The sequence below is a fragment of the Drosophila rhopaloa genome, unplaced genomic scaffold (assembly GCF_018152115.1).
Source record: "Drosophila rhopaloa isolate 14029-0021.01 unplaced genomic scaffold, ASM1815211v1 contig_115, whole genome shotgun sequence".
Taxonomy (NCBI): Eukaryota; Metazoa; Arthropoda; class Insecta; order Diptera; family Drosophilidae; genus Drosophila; species Drosophila rhopaloa.
Genome location: NW_025334990.1, coordinates 15,814,651 through 15,840,053, shown reverse-complemented (window position 1 = coordinate 15,840,053; position 25,403 = coordinate 15,814,651). Strand labels below are relative to the sequence as shown.

Genomic DNA, 25,403 nt, shown 5'->3' with positions numbered 1-25,403 from the left:
TGCCATTTTCAAACTGCCTTTAATGCTCTTACCATGAATTGAATTTTCACCTATTGAAACTGGGCAATAAAATGTGCATAATCGTTTAATTTAATCAAATGGTCCAATTAAACGATTTAGCGCAGAATTTATTTAAACGGAGTATTTTCTTAACTTTTAAATTGTGTGAAATAAAGACTTTAAAAATGAGCTTTGCAAAGGAAAATGATTGCTTTACAGGCTTTTAATAAAGGGAAACTACTTGGCAAGAAGTTATAAAAGGAAGTACTCAGGCAATATGTAATTTATTTTTACTTTTAACTATTAATTGCAAACTCAATTAAGTTATTTTCACACTTATATATACTAGTTTGCATAAATTTAACTAATAAGTAAGTAGGCAAGCAACTTGGCTGAACAAAAATAACCAAACAAAATAGTTCCCAAACACTTAAGAACATTAAAAAAAATTAACCCAATAAAGGTTTTTTTGTGCATTTAGTCAATTAGACTGTCCAAACATTTTTCAATTATCCAAATTTTCCACAAGTTTGATAGTACATTTAACTATAATAGTACATTAAATTAATTTGGTAAGGGTTTTGTTCTTTAACCGTAAGGAAAAATATATACCGAAACAAAATTGTATTTGTTTAAAGATACTTGTACTTTTGTATATTTATAACCAATGTTAAAGTAATTACTTTCTTTGTTTAAGGTTGTAAATAATATTTGTAACAAGAAAGCCCCCTGGAAATGAAACAAAAACTCTGCGCCGATTCTGTTATTCTTGTTTTGCACTTCTCTCAGGCTGGAATACATTATCGTGAAGGATATATTGCCAACCAGTTTTCGGGAGGAAAATGGCAGAGGGAGTGGGAAATTTTGGGAGGTAGAATTGGGAGGTGTTGGGTCTCTCGCCTGGGCAAGAAAACTGTGCGAAAAAAAAAGGACACACATAAAATGTAAACTCTGAACCGAAACGGGGCGTGTAACGAACAGGGCGATGAAAGAGGGGAGGGCGAGGAAGAGTGTGGCAGGCGTAAAGGGAGAGGAGGAGAAGGATGAGGAGGAGGAGAGGCGTAGAAATCGTGGGTTGTCGCACACAGGACGAACAGGCCAACAAAACGAACAGGAAACGAGCGTGCAAGGACACACAACTTTAGCGTGTGGGTGGTGCTGCAAAAACGGGGGAGTTGTATGGGAGGTAAGGGTGCATAAAAGGGGGCGTGGCAGGGGTTAGCTGGAGTGAAGTGGCAGTAAAACGAACCGAATGAGAATCGTGAATTGCGAACTGGGAAGAAGAAGAAGAGCAGCGGCATCAGCAGAACAGCAAAACTAAAATTGAAAATGGCAACGAATGCGAGGGAGGAGTGAGAAGAAGAAGAAGGTGGAGGGCTAGCAACAACAACAACAAAACCAAATGAAGTCCAAGTCAGCGCAAACGTCGACTGCGACGCCGGCAGAGACAGAAGCAGCGAAACAGAACTAGCAATAACAACAACTGCAGGAACAACAACAAGAACAGCAACGGGAGCAAACAAATGAATTTATGCAGCGAGGCTAGATACAACAACAACAATGACAACCGCAGTCAGTTACAGTCAAGATTCTTCAAGTGAAACCAAAAAAATAGGTGGAATTCCCGAGCAAATGCCAGTGAAAGATTTTGGACGGTTACTTTTGACTTTAGTTTGAAAAATTTAATTTTAAAACTGAAATCTAGATACTTTCTGCCAGCAATGCACATTAAAGTCTTATTTTTAGACAATAAAGAATTATTAGATTTGACATCAAGAGCTTTCCATAACCGTCAACAGTTTCATAATAAAATAATATTGATTCTTAATTTGATGGTCAATTTTTCAATGTCATGTGTTAACCAGAAGAAAGAAGTTCAGCTCTTCGTAGTTTAACTGTGTAGAGTCTATAATTTAGGATGCACCACTGATTGCAACTTAGTCAGGTTGGCCTGTAGTTGGTATTTATGTAACGATGTTGGTGCGGTTGGTGTTGTAACTGCTGCAGGATTGCAGAAGTAAGAGGAATGCATGGGACATGGGATGTGGGATATGGTGAAAAGGGGGAAGAGGAGGTGGCGCATTGGACAAGGGACAAAAGCTTCAAAGTGGAACGAGAGAGCGCGCACGACCCATAAATTAGAGTGAGAGGGCGAGCGTGTGCGAGTGAGAGAGCTCTTTAAGGAGGAGAAGGACGAGGAGGCAACAACATTGACGTATTTGCCATTTGCAACAGCAACAACAACAATAGCAACAACAACGGGCAAGAGCAATTTCAAGGAGGAGCAAAGAAGAGCAGGAGAAGAGTGCAAAAAGGAGACGCAAGAGCAGAGACAAACTCTTTCTCTCTCTTTCTGTCTAACTCTTTCCTGCTCGCTCACGCTCTTTTGCGGTGGGAGGAAGTGGGCGCATTTTGTGGCTGCACCCAGTGCAATCCTTTCCTCGCTTTCCCTCCTCCTCTCCTTGACCATTCCTCCTCGGCATTCGCAAAATGATGATAACGTGATGCAATTTCCAGTCATGTGCAGTTGACCATGTGCAGTTGCCAATTTATACCAGCCACCTGCTTCTACCTGTCCCTTCTCCCCCTCTTCTTTACTTCCCTTTCTTCCCTCTCTTCCTTCTCCTATCCTTCTTTAGCTGGACAATCAACTGATATCGGGGACATGTTCACTTCTTCAAGGACTTAACTTAAACCTCTTCCAGAAAATGGCTCATAAATCAGCTTTAAATTACTTTTTGGGTGATGAGAAAATGATTGTAGTATAATAAGGCGATATAAGATAAACACAGGTTAACGGTAAAATACTTAAATCGGATTTGGCATCTTTACAGATAATCTTAAAAGATGATAACTTTAAATTATCATACATATCTGTCTACCTTAATAGTGCTTCACGATCTTTCCAGATATCATTTATTTAAAATGTGTAAAAACCTTAAAATGCAATGCCATATTTAGTTACTACTTCCCAAAATAAAATTTTTTTTATGGATAAAATTGTTTTTAAGGTTAAGGTAAACATTCATAAATATGATATTTTTTTAAAACTAAAGTCGACTTTGTTATAAGCAAATTAAAGGTGCAGACCAATTTATTAAATAAAAATTGTACTATATTGGGGACCTTATACAAAATTTTTACTTTCTGGATACGAATTAAATTAAGCCAGATGACACGTAGCGTATTAAATGTCATTAGTTTTAACCCCCGTTTCTATAGCACCAGTCAACCACCCCGCCTTGAATCACAAATGTTTCCGTTGATTTCCCACACTTGGCACAAGGCATTTACCAAAATATCTCGATAACTACATGTGGTTTATGCCCGATTCTTTCATTCGGCCCCCCGCCCTACACAACTCCTGCGATTACAATCCAATCCAATCCAATCGAATCGCCGTCGTTGCACAACTGTACGCATTTTGCCATTTGTTGGCCAAAGCTTTTAAATGTTGCTCTGCGCTGCGGTGATTTCATTAGACGGCAAATACAATTAAAGAGCTTGTTGCACGTAATCTAATATGGACAGCGCACAGTTGTATTTGTATTTGTATCTGTGTTTTATTTTGTACACACCGCCGCAGAGTGACGGCGATAGATACACGGATAAAAAGATACACAAACTCACACACATGCGTCCGTCCGCACAGCCATTTAATTAATGCTTAAATCAGATTATCCCAACAAAAGGCAAAACGCGAGTGAAAATCGGGGGTGGGAAAAAGGATAAGTTGAGGGGGGAAGGAGAAAGAGGAAAGCAAATGTAGATACTTTGTTATATTAACAGATGGACAACTTTTATATAGATGTATGCCCACGGTCTAGTCAAATTTTCTAAGTACACCACTTTCAAATCAATTTTAAATAAATTTTGCCACCTTGAGTACCGTTTTCTTAACACAATTAGCTTTTTGAAATCTTCAAATTGATTTAGTTTGTTATATTGGCAAATGGGACACTTTCATATACATTTACTTCAGAGCCTATGTAACTTTTTCTAATTTCTAAAGAACCACTGGATTAACCACTTACAAAAGGGAAATTAGCATCCACTTTAGATTCAATTCAATTTCTAAAGTCATTTATTCAATTTTTTATTCAATAACTTTATAAGTAATTTGATAGAAATTCAATAAGATAAGCTGGTAATAGCATGTTGAATAAGTGATTTTTCTTTGAACATTAGGAAATTTTTATGAAAACCCATTCATTTAGGACTGGTGAATTATAATATAATTCCAGTTTATATCAAATTAGTTTAAAAAACTCACCTCTTGAAATTGAATTAAAGCTTAAAGACAAACTTTATGTTAGTTCCTTCAGTTCCGCTTTGTTGCCGATTTGTTTACTTTCATTATTATTCATCTATTCACTCTTGTCGCCTTTCGGTTTTGCTTTCATTTCTTTTTTTTAATCTATCTGTCTTAATTTTTCTCACTCACTTTTCAGGGGGATAGATAAATTAGTGATTTTTGTATTTGCTTGTGATTTTATGATTTTATTTCTCGATTTCCGTTTGCCTCCTTTTTTCTGGCCTGGTTAACACAAACACACAATGAATTTGAAATGATTATTGAACTTTATGGGACGCCGTACCTCAAACGAAAATCTAGCAGAGAAAAATGAAATTGAAGAGGCCAGCAGAATGAAATGCACAATTATAATTTCGGTATTTTCCTACAATTTTCCCTCACCTTCTGCTGATACTAAACAGACAAACAACAACAACAATTATGTATTTTCTATTGGTTTTTTCTGTATTTTGGTTCCTAAAAAGTGGAAAGAGATACATAGAGGGATGTGAGTCACTCTATATAATAGCGTTCGCATTTTTGGTCAACTTTTCGACGCTGCCGGTCATTTAGCACTTCTCGCAGAAGGGGGCGTCAGGGGGTTAAGACACGGGGGGTTAAAATTCTGTACCAAGAAAGCTAATGAACGACAGCGTCCGATTCGAAAAACGAAAAAGCAAGACGAAAAAAAATAAAAGAGTCAACATTTTTCAATTGAATCAGTTGGCAGAACGAGACGGAAAAAGTGGGCGAAAAAGAGATGGAGATGGGGCCAAAGAGGCCAAGAAAACAATTGACAGTCAGTCAGTGCGTTGGAGGAGGCGAGAGGTAGATAGCCAGAGAGAGGGGGACGAGTTCGGCCTGTCTGTGCGCTGCGCTTCAATAAATCCGGGCTACAGAGGTGAACGAAACTCGCCTTAAATCGAAAGAACTGTGCAATGCCGTCTATGTGTTTATTCACAGTAATACTTCAATAAGAGGTTCCACCAAAAAAAAACTTAGCTTGAGATTATCAAGAAACTAGATAAAGTAGACCAATATGTATGTTGCTCCATTTATTTTCAGGTATCTTTATTATTAGACTTGCTGTAGTAGATAATAAAATTCAATATTTAAGACTTAGAAAGAAATATTATTGTTTTCTTTTGAAATCAACAATTGAATAAATGATGTATAAATTCATTGTATTTAAAAAGTTTAATTTAAGTTTGATTGTAATGATCCAATATACAAAGGCTTTGCTGTATTTCTGTGGCAATGCAATCAATCAGATAGCAACGTCCAACAGAACGAACCTAACCTAACCGTAAATTATCGCTCAATGGCCAAGTGTTGTTATCGTTTGGTTTTGAGTTTGCGCTTTCCACCGCTTGGGAAATGTAAAAACATTTGTAATTTAATTAACCGATTGCCTGGGATTTCAACGTTCGCTTCTAATGGGTTTTGAGTACGCCAATGATATCACAGTTCTCTCGTTAACTAAATAAACCCTTCACTTGTTTATCGTGTGCACACGGCAAACTGGAAATCTGTTTTGCAAAACCCATTAATTGCTCCATTCAGTGCACAACCCAAGTGATTATATGGAATAGCAGTTCTCGCTCAAAGTGGTGACATAAAGAAAAAGGGTGCACAGTTAAAAACTAGAATTCTAATATTTATATGAAATTAAAGTCGTTGTTAAAGTTACTTGGTTTTCTTCAAATTTTGGGACGGAACTGGTACTTTTCTCAGTGTCCATCAGAGAAAATACCGAAATGAAAAAATGCATCTATGTATGCACATAAGGAAACTGTAAATTGAAAACGATCAAAGAGCAGATGCATTTTTCAAAGGGCATTTATTTGGGTGCATGCATGTGTTTTAAAGTGCATTGGTGGTGGAGAGGGTGCTGGGCAAATGACTAAAATTAAACAAGAAAACAAATTCATCACTGAAATGCCTCAAAAATTCGTTGAAGGGATGATGATGAAGCTGAAATACTGTTTAGAAAAAGGTACAAACGACATGACGAATTGTAGATACAGATGAACCCAGAAAAAGGAAGAGCAGAGGGAGAGGGTGATGAAGAGGAGGAGGCGGGGGCAACAACGAGCATGGCCACAATGAAAACCAACGAAATAAATTAAATAATATGAAAAGAAACACGCTGCAGAGACGATGGCGTACACCCAAAAACAAACGAAGAAGGGGAGCGCTAAAGAGGGGAAGGGAGCGAAAAAAGCGGAGGGGGCAGGAGGACAGGGGGCACAGAGCAATCAGCGAGGAGCGAAGCGAAACCGACGGCAAAACAACAGACGAAACAAAACTTGACAGATGGACAAGCGGGCGAAACGGGCAGCAAAAAGGGGAACAAATGCGAGGGGGACAGACAGAAATCCAACTAAATATCGAAATCACAAATCCGCAACAGCACGAAAAAAAAAACTAAAAGGAAAGAACTATGTATATGAGAACCGAAGTTTTTATACACTTGTAGTTCATTACTAACAAGATTTTGTAGGCCAATTTTTGATTGAAACTTAAGAAACTTATGAACAGTAAGAAACTTATAGTTATGTTAGTATCCCTAAAATAACGACACTTCAAACACAGTGATAAATGTAAGTACCAAGAATGTTTAAAAAAAAATGTTTCCATAACAGCTGTAGGAATTTATGAAAAAAAAAACTTCATTACAAATTTCCCACCAAAACTATAAAAAACCTATAAAAGGGTATATAATAAAAGAGCGTCCAAAACCAGCGCAAAATTGTATTTTAGAAACGAATGGGAATCGGACAGTGGAGAGGAATGGCCGAAAGCTAAAACAACAAGAAATAATAACAGCAACAACGAATGGAGGCCTGACCAAGCAGCGAACGTCGGCAGAGGCAGCGACGACGGTTATAGTTGGCCAAAACCAAAAACAATTCGCTGTGGTAAATACACACAAATTCCGGACTTCGGCCCAAATGTGCGCGTGGTTAGGCTTTAAAAACTCGAGTTAATTGGTTTTCGCCACCAAAGGGTTAAGCATTAATATGTCGAGATGATCCGGAAAGATGTTTCCATATCCATAACGAACAGATGACTTCACAGCCATATCAGCCACTCACTCACTCATTCATTGGTCCCACGCAATACATGTTCATCTCTTATATTTTAATGATTTGACAGTGAAACTTCGCTAGATTTAACCTGGACTGAAAATACTAGATAATAACCAACGAAAAATATGGTTCATTAGTCATACAACCTTTAAAAAAGAATTATTTTATTAATTATTTTATTTATTAATTAATATTTCCATTTGCTTTTTAAAAATGAGAACTCAAAAAGTATCTGGAATATACTTTTAAGATTTTTGGCAGAAAGATTCAATTATATTGCAATAAATACTGTAAGCTTCCGCAGTAGCCTTTTGTTTGCGGTTTTACTTTTTAAATCCCTCTTTAGATAATTTTATAAGGACTTCCCCCAGTTGAACAATTTTGTTTTGCTTTGGGGGTTTCCGGTGTATTTCTGATTTTTAGGCTTTATTTTGAATTTTTGTTATTTTTTAATTTGATTAGGCATCGACGCCTGTATTTCAGTTTTAATCCGCCAAGTTCTCGATTTTGCGGCAGTTTTCAGTTTGAGTTCAGTTTGGTTGTCAAGTTGAGTCGGCAGAAAATGAAACAGAAAAACAAGAACAAAGTAACAAGCGAGTCATGCACACACACATGTGAGGAGATGGATTTGGGGTGCGGGGGTATAAAGGGGCGGGGGAGCAGGATAGGCAGCTCCAAAGTAGCGCAAAAGCAGCAACAACAAAGCCAAGCCGAGACATAAAATAAATGAGCGCCGCCGCACAAACATGTCTCCAATGTTCAGCCGTTGTTGTTGCTTTCGCTGTTGTTGCTGCAATTGTTATTGTTGTTGCTTTCTGCTGTGACTGGCCGTTACGTATCCCCCTCTCCCTCTTCCTTTTCCACTCACTGGCCCACTCCATCACCTTCTCTCACTCGCACTCCCTCAATTCATCCGTGTGCTTCAATTTCGTTACCCAAGAGTCGTTGTTGTTGCCTCTTGGTGCCTCTCTTTCCAACCCCGACGCCCCCTCCCCAAACTCACTTGCTCTTTGTAATTATTGATACATAAAAATACAACAAAAGCAAGTTGAAATGCCGGACTGCATTTGTGGTCATAATAAATCTTATTGCAAGCTGCACAAAAAAAACGTAAAAAATACGAATAACGTGAGAAATCTTCACATTTCCTTATCAATTAATTAAAGTCAAAAACCTTTAAATAATAATCTTCATTAAATAACCATTTTTTCCTTTATTTAAGTTTCTTCAGTTTTCTAGATAAGCAATATATTTTGTAATATATAATAGGATTTTTCAACATATTAAACACCATAAACGTTTATAAGCCATGGTGACAATGACTCATTTTGAAGCTAAAACTTTTTTTTATATCAAATAAATAAAAACTCATTTTATTGGTTCGGTTTGACATTAAAATTAAAAACTGAAAATCGTGTTTCAATTAAAGTCGCACGCTTCTGTATACATATTGTTCAAAGAAGATCAATCCCAGTAAGTTTAAAGAAAAACAATGCTATACAGCTTGGACTGTGATACCAAATAATCAGCTTATAGTAAACTCAAAGTCTTAATCCTAATTAATTTATTATTATTTTATGCATTAAGTGTTTTGTCATATATTTATATCTTATGTTATTCATGACCAATCCCATGATAGTTTCTTATTCAGTTTTTGATAGGTATAACCGGCGAGCAATTATTTTGAAAATGTCAAACTGTCTGTTTTTAGAGATTTAAAATTTTTTTTTTATATATATTCTCCAACGTATTTATTGATTCTATAATAATAGAAAAACGTTGACATTCGAGGGCACCTTTTTGACAAATTGTAGAGTGAAAAAAAATAATCCAGCAAGCTGCCTTTTTCTTAATCCTTTTTTTCAGCCGTTTCCTTTGGCGGCTGTACGAAAAGAAGAAGAGCGTGGAGAATAAGGTGGCGGAATGGACAAAAGAAAATGCGCGCTCACACACACACACACACACATCCACTGCTACGCTTGGCTGCGTTTATAGAAGAAGAAGCAAAGGAGGAAGAAGCAGCAGAACTTGGCCCAAACGAATTCCGTTTTAGCTTTGTGTATCTGTATTTGTATTTGTATCTGTATCTGTCGCACTTCCTTTGCTTTTTTTTTGGTGGCTTTCATTATTTATTTGTTTGATATCCAATAACTTTATTTAGGCATTTCTTACTTTGTCACAATCACAAAAGTTTGGCACACACACACTTTTCTAATTACTTTGCTTAGACATTATTTCATTACACTTATTTTTTACCTAAGCATTTGATTTAGCTTTATTTTTTATCCTTAGCTGTATTTTATACTTTAGTTGTTAATTCGCTTGGAATTTTACTTTTTACTTGCGCGACCGACGAGTTTCCGAACCAAACTAACACCATCAACATTCAACATCAAACATTCAACATCAGCGGCAGCGACTGCGACGTCGGCAGCGATGTCGGCAGTGCTGCGGAGACAACTGTGCGGTAGTTGTTGTTGTTGTTTTGCTGATTGGGAGAGGGAGCAAAAGTGGGGAGAATCGGGAGGTTGGGGGCGCCAAAGAGAGCCGCAGAGAGAAACGGGGCGACGACTGCGATTATATGAGAAAATTTATTCAACATTTAACGAACGTGCCCACAGGAAAAGGGGAGGGGGAGGATAATGGAGCGGGGGAAAGGGAGACAGAAAGATGGAGAAAAGGAGAGGGTGTCAGTCAGGTGAAGGTGTCGTTGTTAGGGGCCAAAAGTGCAAAAGAGAGGAAAACATTAGAGGGAAAGAGCCAGCATTTGCATTGTTTAAATTTCTTTATTTTTTTTCTTCCGCCTTTAATTTTTGCAGCTGTAATTTCTGTAATTTTAGCAATTCAAGAGCTGGTAATTAAAACTACAACAACCAAATCAGATGACACGGCTTTCCTTACTAGTGTGTGGGTGTTAGAGTGGAACAATTTTAAGGCCTCAGTAGTAAAAGCCTCTACAAATTAATAAACAAAATAAGAAATCTTCAAAGTACAGTGAATGCTCTTACAATATCTTTTAAATATTTGTGGACTGTAATTGCAAAAATAAGAGTTATCTTCAGTATGATGGAAGACACAAAATTTTGAAAATAATGATTACTTCCTTTTATCTGTGCACAATGGAGTGGGGTGATTTTCAATGTTTTCTACTTTTATTCTTTAGCTTAAACGATTTTTTCTAAAAATATTGTTTGAGAGTCAATTTAAACTTTAAAGTGCTAGTGAATTACAAAATTTGTTAGAAATAGTTAATGGGAGCTAACTGCTAACTGATTCGTTTTTAAATGTTTTATTAAAGGATTTCATATTTTAGAAACATCAATAAGTAAGGATTTCTGTGAAAATCTGAAATACGATTAAGGTTAAAAGGAAGCTAATTATGTTATTTTGCAGACAGTTATTCCAGGTAATTTTCTTAAGATCTTAAGTAGGACCGTTAGAAGGACCACCCTAATGTGCCAGCGTACCAATGTGTGCGTGTAAAGAACAAGTGAGAAATTAAGCAATGCATTATGCAAAAAAGGAAGGAGTGAAAGCGGAATAAAGTGAAAAGGGTAACAGGAAACTGTGAAATGGAAGTGAGCAAGCGAATTTCGCCATGTGTGCTTGTGTGGGTGAAAAAGTGTCTGGAGTTGTACTGTGTGTGTGAACTCAATGAAAAGGTGTCTCCTTCTTGTAGTTGTGCTGTTGTTGCTGCCAAAACTTTGCGGCGGTAGATGTTGTTTTTATTTCTGTTGCGGAAACAGAAATGCAAATTGTTGAATAATGTCAAGTGAAATTGCGTTTTTGTAAGCGGAAAGTGTGCGGGGCCAAAATGAAGGAAAATTGCATGCACACGTGTTTTCCATGCAATCTTGCCATCTCTCTTGCTCCAGCTCCGCCCACTCTCTTCGCACTTATTGACAAAGGGGCGTAGGTGCTAAAACTGCAAGTAGAGCGTAATTAATAAATAACTAGATGGCCGTAGTCGACCATTAAATACCTGGGTTTCATTCTCGTAGAAATCTTTGCATACTTTCTAGCGTACAAAAAGCAGCCCACCCAAAATTCCTGAATTGATAAAATTTAAAAGCAATTGTATTTTTCTCAAAAAAAAACCATTATTGTTTAACTAATGCCATTATATGCTATTGAGTGGTTTACCGCCCTGCCTATGGACATAATCGATTTACCAAGCATAATCAATAATATTGCATATTTTTCGCAATCTTTTCAGACGAAGTTTGTAGGGACCTGCGAAGCGAAGTGAAATGTAAAAGGGCAACGACAAGAAGGACGTGCATGGTGCCAAAGGTGGAGAGGCTAAAGAGGGCGTGGGGGGGAGTAGTAGCAGAAGAGAGAGGAGCAGGGGGAGGATAAAGGGGAGCACGAGAAGGTGCATGAAGCGGCGACGTGGCGGCAGCAGACAAAAGCAGAGGCTGATGCTGTCGAACGCAGCTTGATAAGAGGGGGGTTCAAAAGTAGCGCGGTAAGAGGCGCAAAGAGGGGGCAGAAACTTGCTGCAGCAGCAACAAGGAGAAAGGAGAGACCAGGAGAGGCGAAGAGCGTGTGCCAACTACAACAACCAGGATTACAATTCAAACTTGCTCGTCAGCCTGGCTGGCTGCCATAGCCGTGGGCCAAAAGAGGGGTGCCAAAGGGGGATGGACGACAGCGGAATAAAGGAAATGACAGAGGGAGCAGGGAATAAAGGAGGCGCTGGAGGAGGAAGAGGAAGAAGAGGCAATGCCAGGGATGTCGTGCAGAGAAAAACACCAGAGTCAGAGGCAACAACACACAGGCCAAGTTTTTGAAATCCCCCTTGCGACTTTTTCCCCTTAGCCCTCCCTGCGCTTACTCCCCTTTACCCATATCCCTAGCCAACAGCGAAGCTGCAGTTTGCAAAAGAATACACACACACGTGCATAAAAAATGTGCGGAAGAAAAAATGTTTAAGCACACGCGTGTGTGTTTGTGTGTGCGGAAAAGAGAGGGTAATAACACGGCCAGAAAGAGCAAGAAATAGAGCATTTTTTAAGAAGAGGAAACAGGAGAAAAGGAACCTGCGGTCAGCGGGAAAACACAGTGGACACTAAGTTTTAACAAACTTAAATTGACCACTAATAGTGATGCAGTAAATATAAGATTAATAATAATGGTCATTACCTCCAAATAAGTTCAGTTTTGCCATAAATATGTACCTTTAAAATATGTATAAACTTGATTTTATTTTGGATCTAATATCCCTAGATACCTAACACCTATAAATAAAACAATTATCATAGAACAAATTATTATTTCGACAAATCGCCTAGATGTATTAAATGTATAGCGATTAATCGCTTAGTTGTATTAAATGTATAGCGATTAATCGCTTAGTTGTATTAAATGTATAACGATTAATAATAAGTAAAACCGCTTTTGTATAAGTTCACTATATCGAGCGTGCACTGCAGTTGAAATGAGCGCCAAGGGGCCCAAAAGCAAAGCCAACAACGTTTCAGCTTTTTGTTAATTTTCATCAGCAGAGCCACAAATGAGTGGGGCAAAAGGACGAATGGTGGGGCACAGATACGCAGGGGAAGGCTGAAAAAAGGGACACCACGAAGTTCCTCAAAGTCAGCTTAATTGGCACCGCGCAGCTTTTTGCAGCTGATTGTGATTGTGTGTCCCCAATGTCTCCATACATTTTATTTTTTTTATATTTTAGTCATAAGTTAGAGCGCGGCACGTTTCACTGTGATTAGTTGGGCTTTATATTCGGACTGCCAAAGGGACCACAAAGTGGTCAACAAAGTCCCAAAAGCGGGCTTTTATTTTGCCATTAAGAGAAAACACGTTTAGGTTCCAAAAGGATATGACTCTACAATTAGACAGTTAACGCATTGAACGATAACAGGTCGTAATAGAACAACAAATATCTTCCATAAATTCCATGTCATAAATATATGTAGGTATTTTACAGATTAAATCATATTCCGCATGAACTTAAAAGCTTTAAGATTTAAGGTTTTAAGCCCTAAACGGTTTTCAAAATAAATTGAATTCAATGACCGAAAACTTTTAGTTTGAGCTTCACAACACGACAATTTAACCTGCATTTAATAGGCTTTATATGCCTTTCAGTGTGTTGTCTTTCCCTCACCCAATGCTTTAAACAATCAATAAATCATCCAGCCATTTGATTCCCATTTGACTTGTGAAAAAGATATTTGATTTTAAGTGGCACACGTTGAGCTTGCAGACACAGGATTATGTATTACGTCCTGTTAAATTGACCCTTTGGGCTGTCAATTATAAAAGCAAGTAATTCTCAAAAGAGTTAAACTTAGTTCGTAATTAGCAGAATGAACTAAGCGGAAGCGATGGCACATATAAATCGATGAGATATCTTTATGGAGAGGTGGAAACTATCTCAAGTAAATCTAATGAGCAGCGGGGTGCCACGCCCACGCATCTGCCAGAGATATATAGATACATTTGCAGAGATACATTTGCGGATGCAAGAGCACTACCGTCGGCGACAGCTCATCCAAAGTTGAGCCATGCAAATTACAACAATTTCCCGTACGCCGCACAGAAATAGATACAGAATGTGTATCCGCATCTGCAGCTGTACCAGACCAGCCAAATGTATCTGTATCTGTTTCTGTAGATGTGACTGTGACTGCGGCCGCTTGGCACGCAGCAAACTCAACTGTCTAATGTATCTCGCAGATGCATGGATGGCGAGATGGCAGTGGTGACAGCGTCGCCAGCGTCTCAGCATCTCGGCATTTGTATAATTTGCACAATGGCACTAGGAAAATGCTCGCTGCGCAGATACAGATACAACAGTTGCGGATACTTGCAACACTCACACACGAAGAAACACATGAGTTTGCGGAGCACAAAAGCGAAATTGCAAAGTTTTCGCTGCAGAAAAGTGGGTGGAGAAGGGGGGCGTGGGAGAAGGAGGTTTCCAGCAGGAACAACAAGCAGAAGAAGAGCTCCGTCTGAGCTCGCGTTTCATGCAAACAGCGATGCCTGGTTTTACATTGGTCAACATGCCCCTATTTTCTTCATAAATATTTAAAACAACGAAAGAGGTACACAAAGAAAAATGTTGTTATGTAGGATTCCATAATTTTTTTACAAGTTAAACACCAATAGCTACAGCGCCAAAAAACATCTCACAACCGATTTTTATCCCAAATTTCGTATTGTAGAAAAGTTTATCGGAGATATTATGAATTTTTAGTTATAATCAATGTTAAACTCCTACTAGTTTTGAAACACTTGATTAAACACCAGTTACCTTTTTCTGTGTATTTAGAAAGAGCAACTTACTCCTAAACATATCCCAACATATAATTAAAAACGTTGATTTGATTGATTAAGACTTCAATTACCTTGTTGCCTAGTGTCTTTGTATATAGAAAATAGACTGCAATATAGACACATATGCCAACTAGCGAGCATATAATTACTACATTGCATAAAGGCCGCCGCCCGGTGAGGATATCCTGGTTCTCCTCCTCCTCGTCCTTGCCGTTTTCCCACTCTCCCCCTTTCGAGAGCCACGAAAATGCCGCCACTTGCGCTTGCCTTTCAGAAATAAGCAGGATTCAATAGACGACGAAACCGAGGACATGAACGAAGCGAAGCTATACCTTTTGCCCAACCATAGATACACACGCACACACACAGATGCACACATGTGTGTACTGCACACATACATATATAAATATATATATCGCCATAATGAAGTAGAGCACAAATGCCTTTGGGGTGGCTGGATGATGGGCCAAAACCAAAGCCAAACAGTTGCCCACTCGAGACCTCGACCCTCGTCCTTCTGCCACCATACTCCTCCTTCTCCTCCTCTTCCCCCTTTCTATAAACCCTCTTTATCCTGGATCTCCTTTGCAGGCAATCGCCCAACAGGCAACAAAAGTTCACTTTGAGTTTCGCTTAGATGGCCGAATGAAAAGCAAACCGACAACGGTGGAATTGTTTGAGAAGCGGTGGAATACGCGAAACCAAACCAAAAGCTAGCTAATAACAGGATTATTTATCAGCGGCCACACTGATTGCTAAGGAAATAATATTATTAAATCCAATATTAAAAATACATTTATCAAAAGCAAATAGCAATGCTCGCGTTTATCAAGAAAAATCCACCCGTCCGCCAACAGAAATCTTTTGTTGAGGCACGAAACTAAGTTTATCTGTTCTTAAAACCAATAAAAATTAAAAATATGTCATATATAAAGTTTAGTATAATATGTATAATAAATCATTACTAAATCAGTTGAAGTAAGATAAAAGTCTTTAAAACTTTTTGAAACCATTTTTAAACAATCGATTAGTAACAAAAAGCAATATTTCTACCAAAAAACATTACTAATATAAAACCCAATAATGATTGAAACAATTAAATGCTTATGAACAAAAGAGAGCAAAAAACAAATTTTAATATTTTTAATATAATAATAGAACAGATATAAATATCATAAAAGGAATAGTTCAATATAACATGCTAATAAATTCTAATTTATTCAAAGCATTCTCATTTGCAAATCCAAATACATTGTGCCACACAATTTCAGACATCGAACATTCAAAATCCCCAATATATCACCCAACCCCCAATAACCGATTCAATTAAAAACCAAACTGAAAAATATATGTACATATATTTCGTAACACGAAATAAGCTCCACAAATAAACGGAATCAAGCAGAAATAAGAGAATTTCCGACCACAAGGAAAATAGCAATGAAAATTGGCGTACATTGTGTGGGAGTGAGATAGCAGCGCAGCAAATGAGTGGACAATGAAAAGTACGAGGAATGGGAGAAAAAGTGGGGCCGGAAAGTATAGGTGGCTTACTCATCTTTAGTATTTCAATTTTGGATAGTGTTGACCTGCCTTTTGCCTCCCCTTTCCCCCATAAATTCAATTACTGCCAATATTTTCAAAGCGTGCAAACACACAAACGAAGACAACAAGAAAAACAACAGCAACACAGTAGTAAATTCAATTTTGTGTTATCCATCGATGTTTCCCCAGAGAATCGCTAAGAGACGGAGGGGAAAGAGATAAAGAGGGGGCTTAAGTCCCCCCTTTTCTACCCAATTTTTGGCGTGCGATTTTTTGCACTTTTAGCTGGCACTTTGAATTGTGTTTGTTATTGGGGAAGCGAGAGGCCAGATACCAGAGCCAAAACAAATAAAATGTGTGTGCATTACAAAATGCAATAGCTCATCCACCCAAAAACCCCCTCTTCAATTCGGCAACACAACCTTTATGCTTCCCCAAATTTCAACTGACAAAATGTCAAGCCCATCTCTGATATTTGTTTTGTATTCTTTTGCATAGAGAGTGTTACAATTTTGATCACTCGTGAAGCGCAATGCATTTCAAATATTTAAAACACATAAAACAAATAATAAAATAGACTAACATTTAGGATTTTTTTCCATTTTTTTAAAACCCTGCTTTTAATTTGTATTAAAGTTTTTTAACTTGTCATCGCCAGGGTATATAATGTTCGGTGTTTTTAAATACGAATTTACAATACATATTTGCTTATGGCCCCTTGCTATAAATATTGTTTTTGTAGGTGCCTATGTTGCTGATTTTGCTGTTGGCTACTGGTTGCTGTGTAGGTTCTTTTTGTTTTTAGGTTCTGAATTTTGGGTAGCTCTCCTTCCGAAGTCCTTTCGTTTATCTCTGGTGTTTAAACAGCGGTGCTGTGGCTGCCGTTTGCTCCTCTTTCTGTCCTCCTTTTACCCATCGTCTTTCCCTCCTCCTCTTTATCTTATTTTCCCCTATTGGATTAGATTCCAGTTTTTTGCCTGCCTCTGATTCCCCAATTCTTTTCTGCCAAAAAAGCTCAAGGTGCAACCAGAAATCTGTTAACTGCACTGAGAAAAGTATGTATAATCGATAATGGATAATTTATATACATATACTTTTTACTGATTATATTTAAGCAATAAAACTGTATATCTATAAAATGAGTAAATAAATTTAACTAACTGTGAGTAAAAAGGCATTAGAGTTTAAGGTATTAAGGATCCATGATAAATGACACATTCAGAAACATATATAAATGGTATCAAATCATTGTCCGTATAATAGTAATTAACCTTTACATACCTTTTGGATCTATAATATTCATAATGACTTCCAAAAATATCGAATTTTTTCAGTGTGCGACTTTTGGTTTTGAAACAATTGCCCACACAAAATATCCCTCTTTCGCTCTTTCCTTCTGCTTTTTGTTGCTATGCAAAAGGAGAGGAGAGAAAGGTGGGTGAAGAGAGAGAGGGGAAGTGAAAGAAGAGGTCGCAGCATTTGTCGCCATTTATTTACACGATTAGAAATCGATTTTGTGCGTTCCCATATAGAATTCCATATGAAATGACAGCCGAATCGAGCAAATACACCCAGACATACAGAAAAAGGGGGGTTGGGTTAGTCAAGGGGGCGTGGAATAAAGGGGCCGAACGAGTGGCATGTAAGGTCCCTCCTGTATGTGCCGTTATAATGATTTATGTTAAGCTTATTGCTCACACACACAAACTGAAGTCGAGGGTGTGTGCGACAGAGAGAGCATTAAATCGAAATCGATTTGTGGGCAGAGGAAAAGCAGAGCGAAGAAGAAGAAGCAGCAGATTTAACCACAGTGGCGGCATCTGGCGGTCAAAAGGAAATCGGAAATACAGCGGGAAATCGGAATTAAATCAAAATTTGAGTCCTAAATCAACATTGTTAACCGTTTGATAAGACAAGCTAATAAGGTTTCTAAAATATAAACAAAAAGTGGCAAAATATATTGTTTTCTATACTATTATTAAAATGGAAATTAAGTTATTATGTTTATCTTTAATAATATTTATTGTTTGCTTATTTGTCTGATTAAGTATTATGTGTGTTGTTTATTAACCAAAGCAATCAAAAATAGAATTTTACTATGAATTATATGGACCGAAATGGTTTAATTTTGTCTGATTATCTACAACATTTAGAATACACAAATCTTATTGCAGCTCTTTAAGTTATCCTCACAATTAGTGTCGTTCGTCAAATTTCTATTTTTAAAATACAGCCAACAAAAAAAACCAGCGGCTTATGTGTTTGAAAAAGAAACAAAACAAGGCAATAAGACAAAAAAGGCAAAGAGCACCTAAACCAATTGATTAACAAGTAAAAGTTCAACGCCGGCAATTAACATGCAAAGGAAAATAACGAAATATGCCAAGAAAAGAGAAGAAAAGGAGGAAGTGGGGGAGGAGAAGGTGGACAAGAGGGAAAAGGGCGAAGGGAAAAGCGTATAAAATAAAATCCAAACCCCAATCCACTTGCCGTTTTTTTACTTCTTTTTTCCTCTATGTTTTGTATACCCGTATTTCTGATGAACGATTGTGTGTGTGTCCGCGAACTCTAGTACGAAACTAGCCTGCCCCTTCCCCTTCTCCCCCCTACTCCACACCCTTTACAATTTATATACAAACTCCAAGAGCAAAAGCAAAAGCCATTCGTGCGCAAATCTCAAATAAAAGCGCGCAGAACCAGCAACAACAAATAATATCAGCAGCAACAACAATAAACGACGCCGACTTCTCTGCCGCTGATGAATTGTATTTGTATTTGTATGAGCCCAACACACACGCATAACACATGCGGACAGGGCGGGCCAAAAACACAAAAAACAAAACACAATATGAGCGCAAAAAGAAAAATAAAAGAAAAAAAAATTAAAGCAGAGGAATCGGTTTCGAGAGGTGAGTTGACTCCTCGAGGTGTCTTTGGCTCAGTCGCTGCCCCCTGCGTTTGTCACTGTATTTGTGGGAGTACAGTGGAAATTTCTGACATGGAATTGTTTATCTTAATTTTTCTTTGCCGCTTTTAGATGAGTTTTCTTTAAAACGTAAATAACTTGTTAGCTTGTAAGCGATCATTATAAAACAATTCCCTTTGAACCTGTACGTTATAATTCTCTGCACTAATATTTTAAATTTGGAAGTGAAACTATTATTTGGGTCAGCATGAAAATTGTATCACCATTAATTTTTTAATTGAATGAATGCAAGTTCTCCCCCACAGAATTTTTACTGTATTTTTGTATGTTTGCTCTGGCCAGTGTGTTTGTTTGTTGGTGTATTGGCCGCGTCGTGTGCCACTGCTTGTGGCGTTTTCCAGAGTTCGCCGTTCGCTGTTCGCTGCTTTCCATTGCTCACTGTCACCGAAGTCAAGCCGAAAAAACCAGCAACAACAAAAAGTCTATGCACCATGTGGAACGAAATGAAATGGAATGAAGGACTGAAATCGGCGACGCTACTTCTTTAGATTCTCTTTATACGCTTCGATTTTTCTGCCCATTTTATTTGTTTGCGGTTAAAAGGGGTGGGGGTGGAGTCGATGGGGTGGGGTGATGAAAAGGAGAGGGGATGTAATATTGAACTCAATTTAGGGGTGCCATATCATTATTACAATTTTAATTACATTTGAATATGAGTAATGGTCAGTTTCTAATTCTAACTCACCGTTCTTTAGTTGGCTTAACTGCTTATCGCTGATTGACTTCTTTGCTTTATTGCTGCCCAATCATTTGTCACCCACTCTCACAAACACACACTTATTTTTTGCATTTTTTTAACTATTTGCTTTTGATATTTCTCCTTTCTTTTCGCACACCCATACAATTTCGCCGCGGGCGTTATTCCTTTATATTTATCCGCCTTTTCCTTTGGCAATTATTTTCACTCAACTGTCACTCTGTTCCACCCGCACACGCGCAATTTCCAGCGTTTCGCGAGGTTTGCAATTTTTTTTGTTTTCTTTGTTGTTTGTTTTACTACGTTTTTGAATTGATTAATGAAACATATTCAAAAGACGCGACGACGCTCAGAAATCAATCATAATTGTTGTTTACTTCTTCGCTGATAGATTAGATTTGAATTAAGTTTATCGTTTTATCTTCTAGCACCGAAATTTAGCGTCCGACCGTTTCAAGATAGAGATGGAAAAACCTCGATGCCAACATCGATGTCACTGATGTTTTCAAATTATCGGTGATATCGATGTTTGGCCACACACAATCAATGTTCTTCCATCTCTAATGGGCATCGATAATCTCACTCCTGTTCTTTCGCTCTGTTAACGATTTCACTCCATTTCTTACGCACTATGTATTTCCCACTACAGTTCTTACGTCTCTGTTATTTTCCACTCCAGTTCTTACGCACTGTTAACGATTCCATTTCAGTTCTTACACTCTCTGTTATTTTCCCCTCCAGTTCCTACTCACGTTAACGATTCCACTCCATTTCTTACGCACTCTGTTATTGTCCACTCCATTTCTTACGTCTCTGTTATTTCCCACTCCAGTTCTTACGCACTGTTAACGATTTCACTCCTGTTATCTACACGGATTCTGCACATTTTTTGAACTACATTGGGAGGCTGGCAACGCCGGGATGGGGAGGGGCTTGAGGGGGGCAACGCTGGCAGTCTTGAGGGCATGATTTCGGTCGGGAGGCTTGGGAGCGTTTCCTGCGCTTTTCTGAGGAGGTCCCAGGGTCGTGGCGAATGTGGGGAAGCGGGGCGAAACTTTTGGGGGGTCTGACGCTGCGGTCCGAGTTCGCAAAACTGAGAAATTGGGGGAAAACCGGAAAAGTTCAGTTTGACGGTCTGGCAGCACTGTATTTTGCACATGGGTAAACTGGTAAGTGGGAAAACTGGTGTATTTGATCACTTTTCACGGAAAACTGATCTAGGCGACCTGCCCCCCACCCCCGGCTCCCGTCGAAAGCACTTTTTTCTCGCGGAAAATGCGGCGGACACACGGATTTCAGGTCCAGGCAGTGTGACCACCTTTGGGTTTAACGCAATTATAGGCGCTTTCTGGCCACTTTTGCAAGGCGTTACGGTACTTTCTGCGTTTTGTCCAAGGTGGTTACACAGTTTTTGCTCCGTCGTTCAAAGTTCTTAAGTTACCATGAGGCTTAAATTCTTTGCCATGCCGCACCTGCGCACCCAGGTGGACAAGCACCTCCCACAGGTGGATGATCCGTGCCGGCCAAGCGGGATTTTTAAGCACCTGGACGGCCTAAAACGGTTAAAGGATCACGGCAGATGTTTCTACTTGATGCTAGACGTCATACACCTGACTAGGGTGGGTACCTAGTCTTATGACAATTTACCTATTATTTAAACAATTTACGTACCCAACCGACGCCGGGACACACGGTGGTCATGCTGGGAACCTCAGATGGCGCACTCTGTTAGTTTTTACAACATTTACAGCGCACTATTTACCAAACAAAATACACTTTAATCATTAATACAATTATTAACCGCCGTTTAATTGACCTGATAATAATAAATACCAAAAGTAGCCAAGCTGCTCTCTTTTAAGGTACAGTTTCCAGGTAACTTCACCACCTGTCCACATACACATACCTAATAAAACGGGTCACTCACACACTCATGCTGCTTTTGGCCGTTTTCCTGTGACTCTTACCAAATCGTCAATTCTATATCAATTGGACCAGTCAAGCCACTTAAACGAAATGCAAATCCAATTTCCTGTGCAGCGGAATAGGCGGACAGGTGGTAAACTCGACGGATTAAGCCATTTCACGGTGTCTTAAGAATATGCACCTTAATTGCTGGCTTAAGTGATGGTTATGGTTATACCCATGCCTTTTTGTTTTAGGTATCTTGGAAACCAGACCTTTTTGTTGAATTAGTCATTTGTAATATTACAAAATTATTAATTTTGTTTTTAAACAATCATAAAGTAATGATTTCTTGCTTTTTGAAATAAATCTAAAACTTCACTCGATTCTTTTGCAACTATTTGCAAACAGATTTGTTAGCGCCATCTAGGTTTCAAGATATACATATCTTTGACTCACATCAACAGTTATTACTGAACTCTTTTGGTAACTTTTGAAAATGAGTGGATATATGAAAAAACAAATTATTGAGAAAATGTTGTAAATAAAATGATTTACGAATTTTGCTTATAGCACGCTTGCGCTTTCAGCACTTAAGAAATAAAGTATTAAAAAATATCTTTAGTTCGTTTCGGAATTCAATTAAATGGAACACCTTTAACTTTCGACTCATTAAAAATGAATTACTAAAATGCCTAAATACATTAGATCATTCAAATAATTACAATAAAAAATATAAATGTTTTAATTTAAAAATGGCATTTAAAGATACCCATCGGTTTTTAAGAGATCGTAGAGTAAAGTAGAGCATCTGTGAAGGTAAAATGGAGAAAAGCCGTATAGAATGTTGTTTTAATGTGAAACCCCCTTTTAATTCAAGTAGAAACACCTGCGAGGTATCAATAACAAATATTTACTTTAATGGTAAAGGCAATAATAAGCTAAACTACGAGCCGGGCTTAGAAGTTGAACGTGAGCGGGTGGACGGGGAAGTAGCCCTTGCTCTTGTTCAATTGTTTGGACAGTCGCACCAGGTTGTTGTCATTGTTGACGAAATTACCGGCATAGATTTCGGTGCAGAGGGTGCGGACGCGATCCCTTCCTTCCGAGCAAATCGCCGTGGCCGTCAACAGCTCGTGATCCGCCAGGGGCAGTCCAATGCAATAGGATCGCGAAGCTCTCGCCACACTGGCCCACATGACGTAGATGAGGGTGCCCACCTCCGCCAGTCGCTGCATTTCGCTCTGGCGCTCCACCACTGCATTTCCATGTCGGGTGAACATCAGCTCCACAGCCATTTGCAGACGGGCCACCGAATGCTCAATGCACTGGGCCGCCGCCTCCAATGTAGGATGCACATGCTCCGAAAGCTGCATCTTTGTCTTGGGGTTGTCGATGCTGTTGGTGTCCAGGAATTTACCGAAGATGTGGCCAGGATGGAAGAGGGGATTTCTAGACTTCCGCACGCCTGTGTTCATGGCTTGCTGGAAAATATTTAAGGATTTAAGAATCAATTGGTGTTTTACAAGTACCACAAAACTCACCCCCGCATGCTGCAATCCTGTGAGGGAGATGAACATGCCCAGGGTGTCCAGAGATTCACCCTGCGTGCACAGCTGTGCTGCATCTCGTAATCCCTGCTCTGTGGCCTCTCCGCCGAGCAGACTCTTGGGTCCCACGAGTCCAAGATTCTGGGAGGCAATGTCGTACAGCTGCCGCAGGGTGAAGTACTTGGTGATGGCACTCTCCAAGGTCACATCCTGGACACGGAACTCGTCCAGCAGGCCGGCGGTCATGTAGAGCATGCTCTCCATTGCGTATACCGAGCACATGGCTCGCGAAAGGTGGACACGGGTGAGCTCCAGGTCTCTGTGGTGTATAAAAGACTTTGTATTACAAAATATTTAAGAAAGAAAGACAACAATTAGAAAGTTTAGGATATATATGTCAAATATTATATAAAGTATACCTTAACTTTAACTACGCACATAAAATATGTTTAAGGAAGATTAAGGGAATTAAACAGTATTAATATAATCTAAAAAAAACAATAATATAAAAAAGGTTGAAGCTTAATTAGAGTCATAAAAAAGTCAAGTATAGAAACCCATTCCTTAAGATTTGGAGATCATGGAACCCTTAAGTACTTCACTACTTACTTTAATTGGACTCCACATTGAGTGGTTGTCACACTGTACTGGGCCAGTCCGTTGAGCAGCTTCTTGGCCAGGGACACGCCCACCAGGCTGCTCCTCAGTCGGGATGCTCTGACCAGTTGCTCGGCACAACGATTGCCATCGTGTGGAATGCCCACCACCTGCTCCTCGCTCAATTGCACCTTGTCGAAGTGTACACGTCGAATTTCTGCTTCGCGGCAACCAAAGGTGGCATGTTTCTCACCCAAACGCACACCTTCCTGCTGGGAATCCACCAGGAAGATGGTGGTGCCACGTCCCAGATCTCCCGGGACATTTGGGTGCTGCGTTTGGGCGAGGACCAGAAAGAGCTGTCGTTCTCCGGGAGTGCAGACCACATAAGCTTTTTCGCCATTGAGTAGCCACTTTCCGCTTTCGGATAGTAACTCTGCCTTGGTGCTAAAGTAATCCTCCTCGGGTGCGGTATACTCGTAGATAGCTTCCGTGGCTATCAGTTTTCCAAGGGCTAAATCCTGCAGATATCGCTGCTGCTGCAGGGGAGTACCCACTTCCTTCAGGAGATCCACAACCACGCGGTGAGCTTGTAGGCCCAGGGTTAAATCCGTATGCGTGGAATCTGGTTCACTGGCCATCAGACTGGCACTCCATCCGTAACCCCTGCCATCGAAATCCGTGGGCACATTCAGACCATAGAGTCCCAATTGCCGGAGAGTCTCCGTGGATGTCTTCTCCTCCGTTTCCCGGGGCTCCTCAAAGTAATTCTTCAACGGCAGCAGGGCATTCTGCAGCTGGGACATCTCCTCGCGGGGAATCACCTCCGGATAGGCCAGCAGCTCCTTGTCAACGACTCCAATGAAGAAATTCTTGGCCAGCGGCTCCCTGGTGGGCAGTTTTTGTTGCTGTTCCGGCGACTCCTCGACGGATTCCGTCTTTCCACCCTCGGTGGTCGCCGCATCCTGGTGCTGCGAGTCCAAGCTGCTGGAGGTCGCCTTGGTGCTCCTTCCCCGAGTCAGAAGTTTTCCATTCCGGCCGTATTTCAAGAGCCGCGAGGCGCCGGAAAACAAATTGGATCGCATATTTACCAAAAAATTAGGTAATTTTAAAGTGGGACCAGGTCAAGATGGGCAAATATATACTAAAACATATGACCGGTACTTGCTATAAATCTCCTAAGGCATTGCTCAGCTGTTCGATATGCTATAAAAATTTGAAAATTATAACAGACCATTTGGTATTTTAAATAACGAAAGGAATACAAAATATAAAAAGCATTTATAATTGTGCATTTTAAAAAATCACAGTTAAATCACTATATGCAAAGGAATTTAGGTACAAATTTAGCGATTCAACAATTTAATTAATTTTCAAAAATGTGCTCATATAATTATACTTCAATGAATCAAAAAAAAAAACAATTATTTAATCAGAA

At 39.2% G+C, this 25,403-nt stretch overlaps 2 protein-coding genes across 6 annotated transcripts in view; both read right to left on the bottom strand.

Moving 5' to 3' along the window:
* The window catches only part of LOC108044822 (bromodomain adjacent to zinc finger domain protein 2B), a 37,761-nt gene extending 17,364 nt beyond the window's left edge, over positions 1-20,397 (bottom strand). For 4 of the 5 annotated variants that reach the window (XM_017123968.2, XM_017123969.2, XM_017123970.2 and 1 more), the window contains exon 1: positions 19,902-20,397. The gene's annotated coding sequence lies outside the window, so the exon portion shown is untranslated. The remainder of the gene's footprint in view (positions 1-19,901) is intronic. The other variant, XM_017123971.2, reaches the window with a different exon arrangement.
* Positions 20,398-22,715: 2,318 nt separating this feature from the next.
* On the bottom strand, positions 22,716-25,095 carry LOC108044871 (complex I assembly factor ACAD9, mitochondrial). The gene is made up of 3 exons (XM_017124036.2): positions 23,978-25,095; positions 23,363-23,687; positions 22,716-23,302 (listed from the first exon to the last, which is right to left on the bottom strand). Exons 1-3 carry the CDS (start codon positions 25,048-25,050, stop codon positions 22,778-22,780), a joined length of 1,923 nt encoding a protein of 640 aa, XP_016979525.1. The 5' UTR covers positions 25,051-25,095; the 3' UTR covers positions 22,716-22,777.
* Positions 25,096-25,403: the final 308 nt, after the last annotated feature.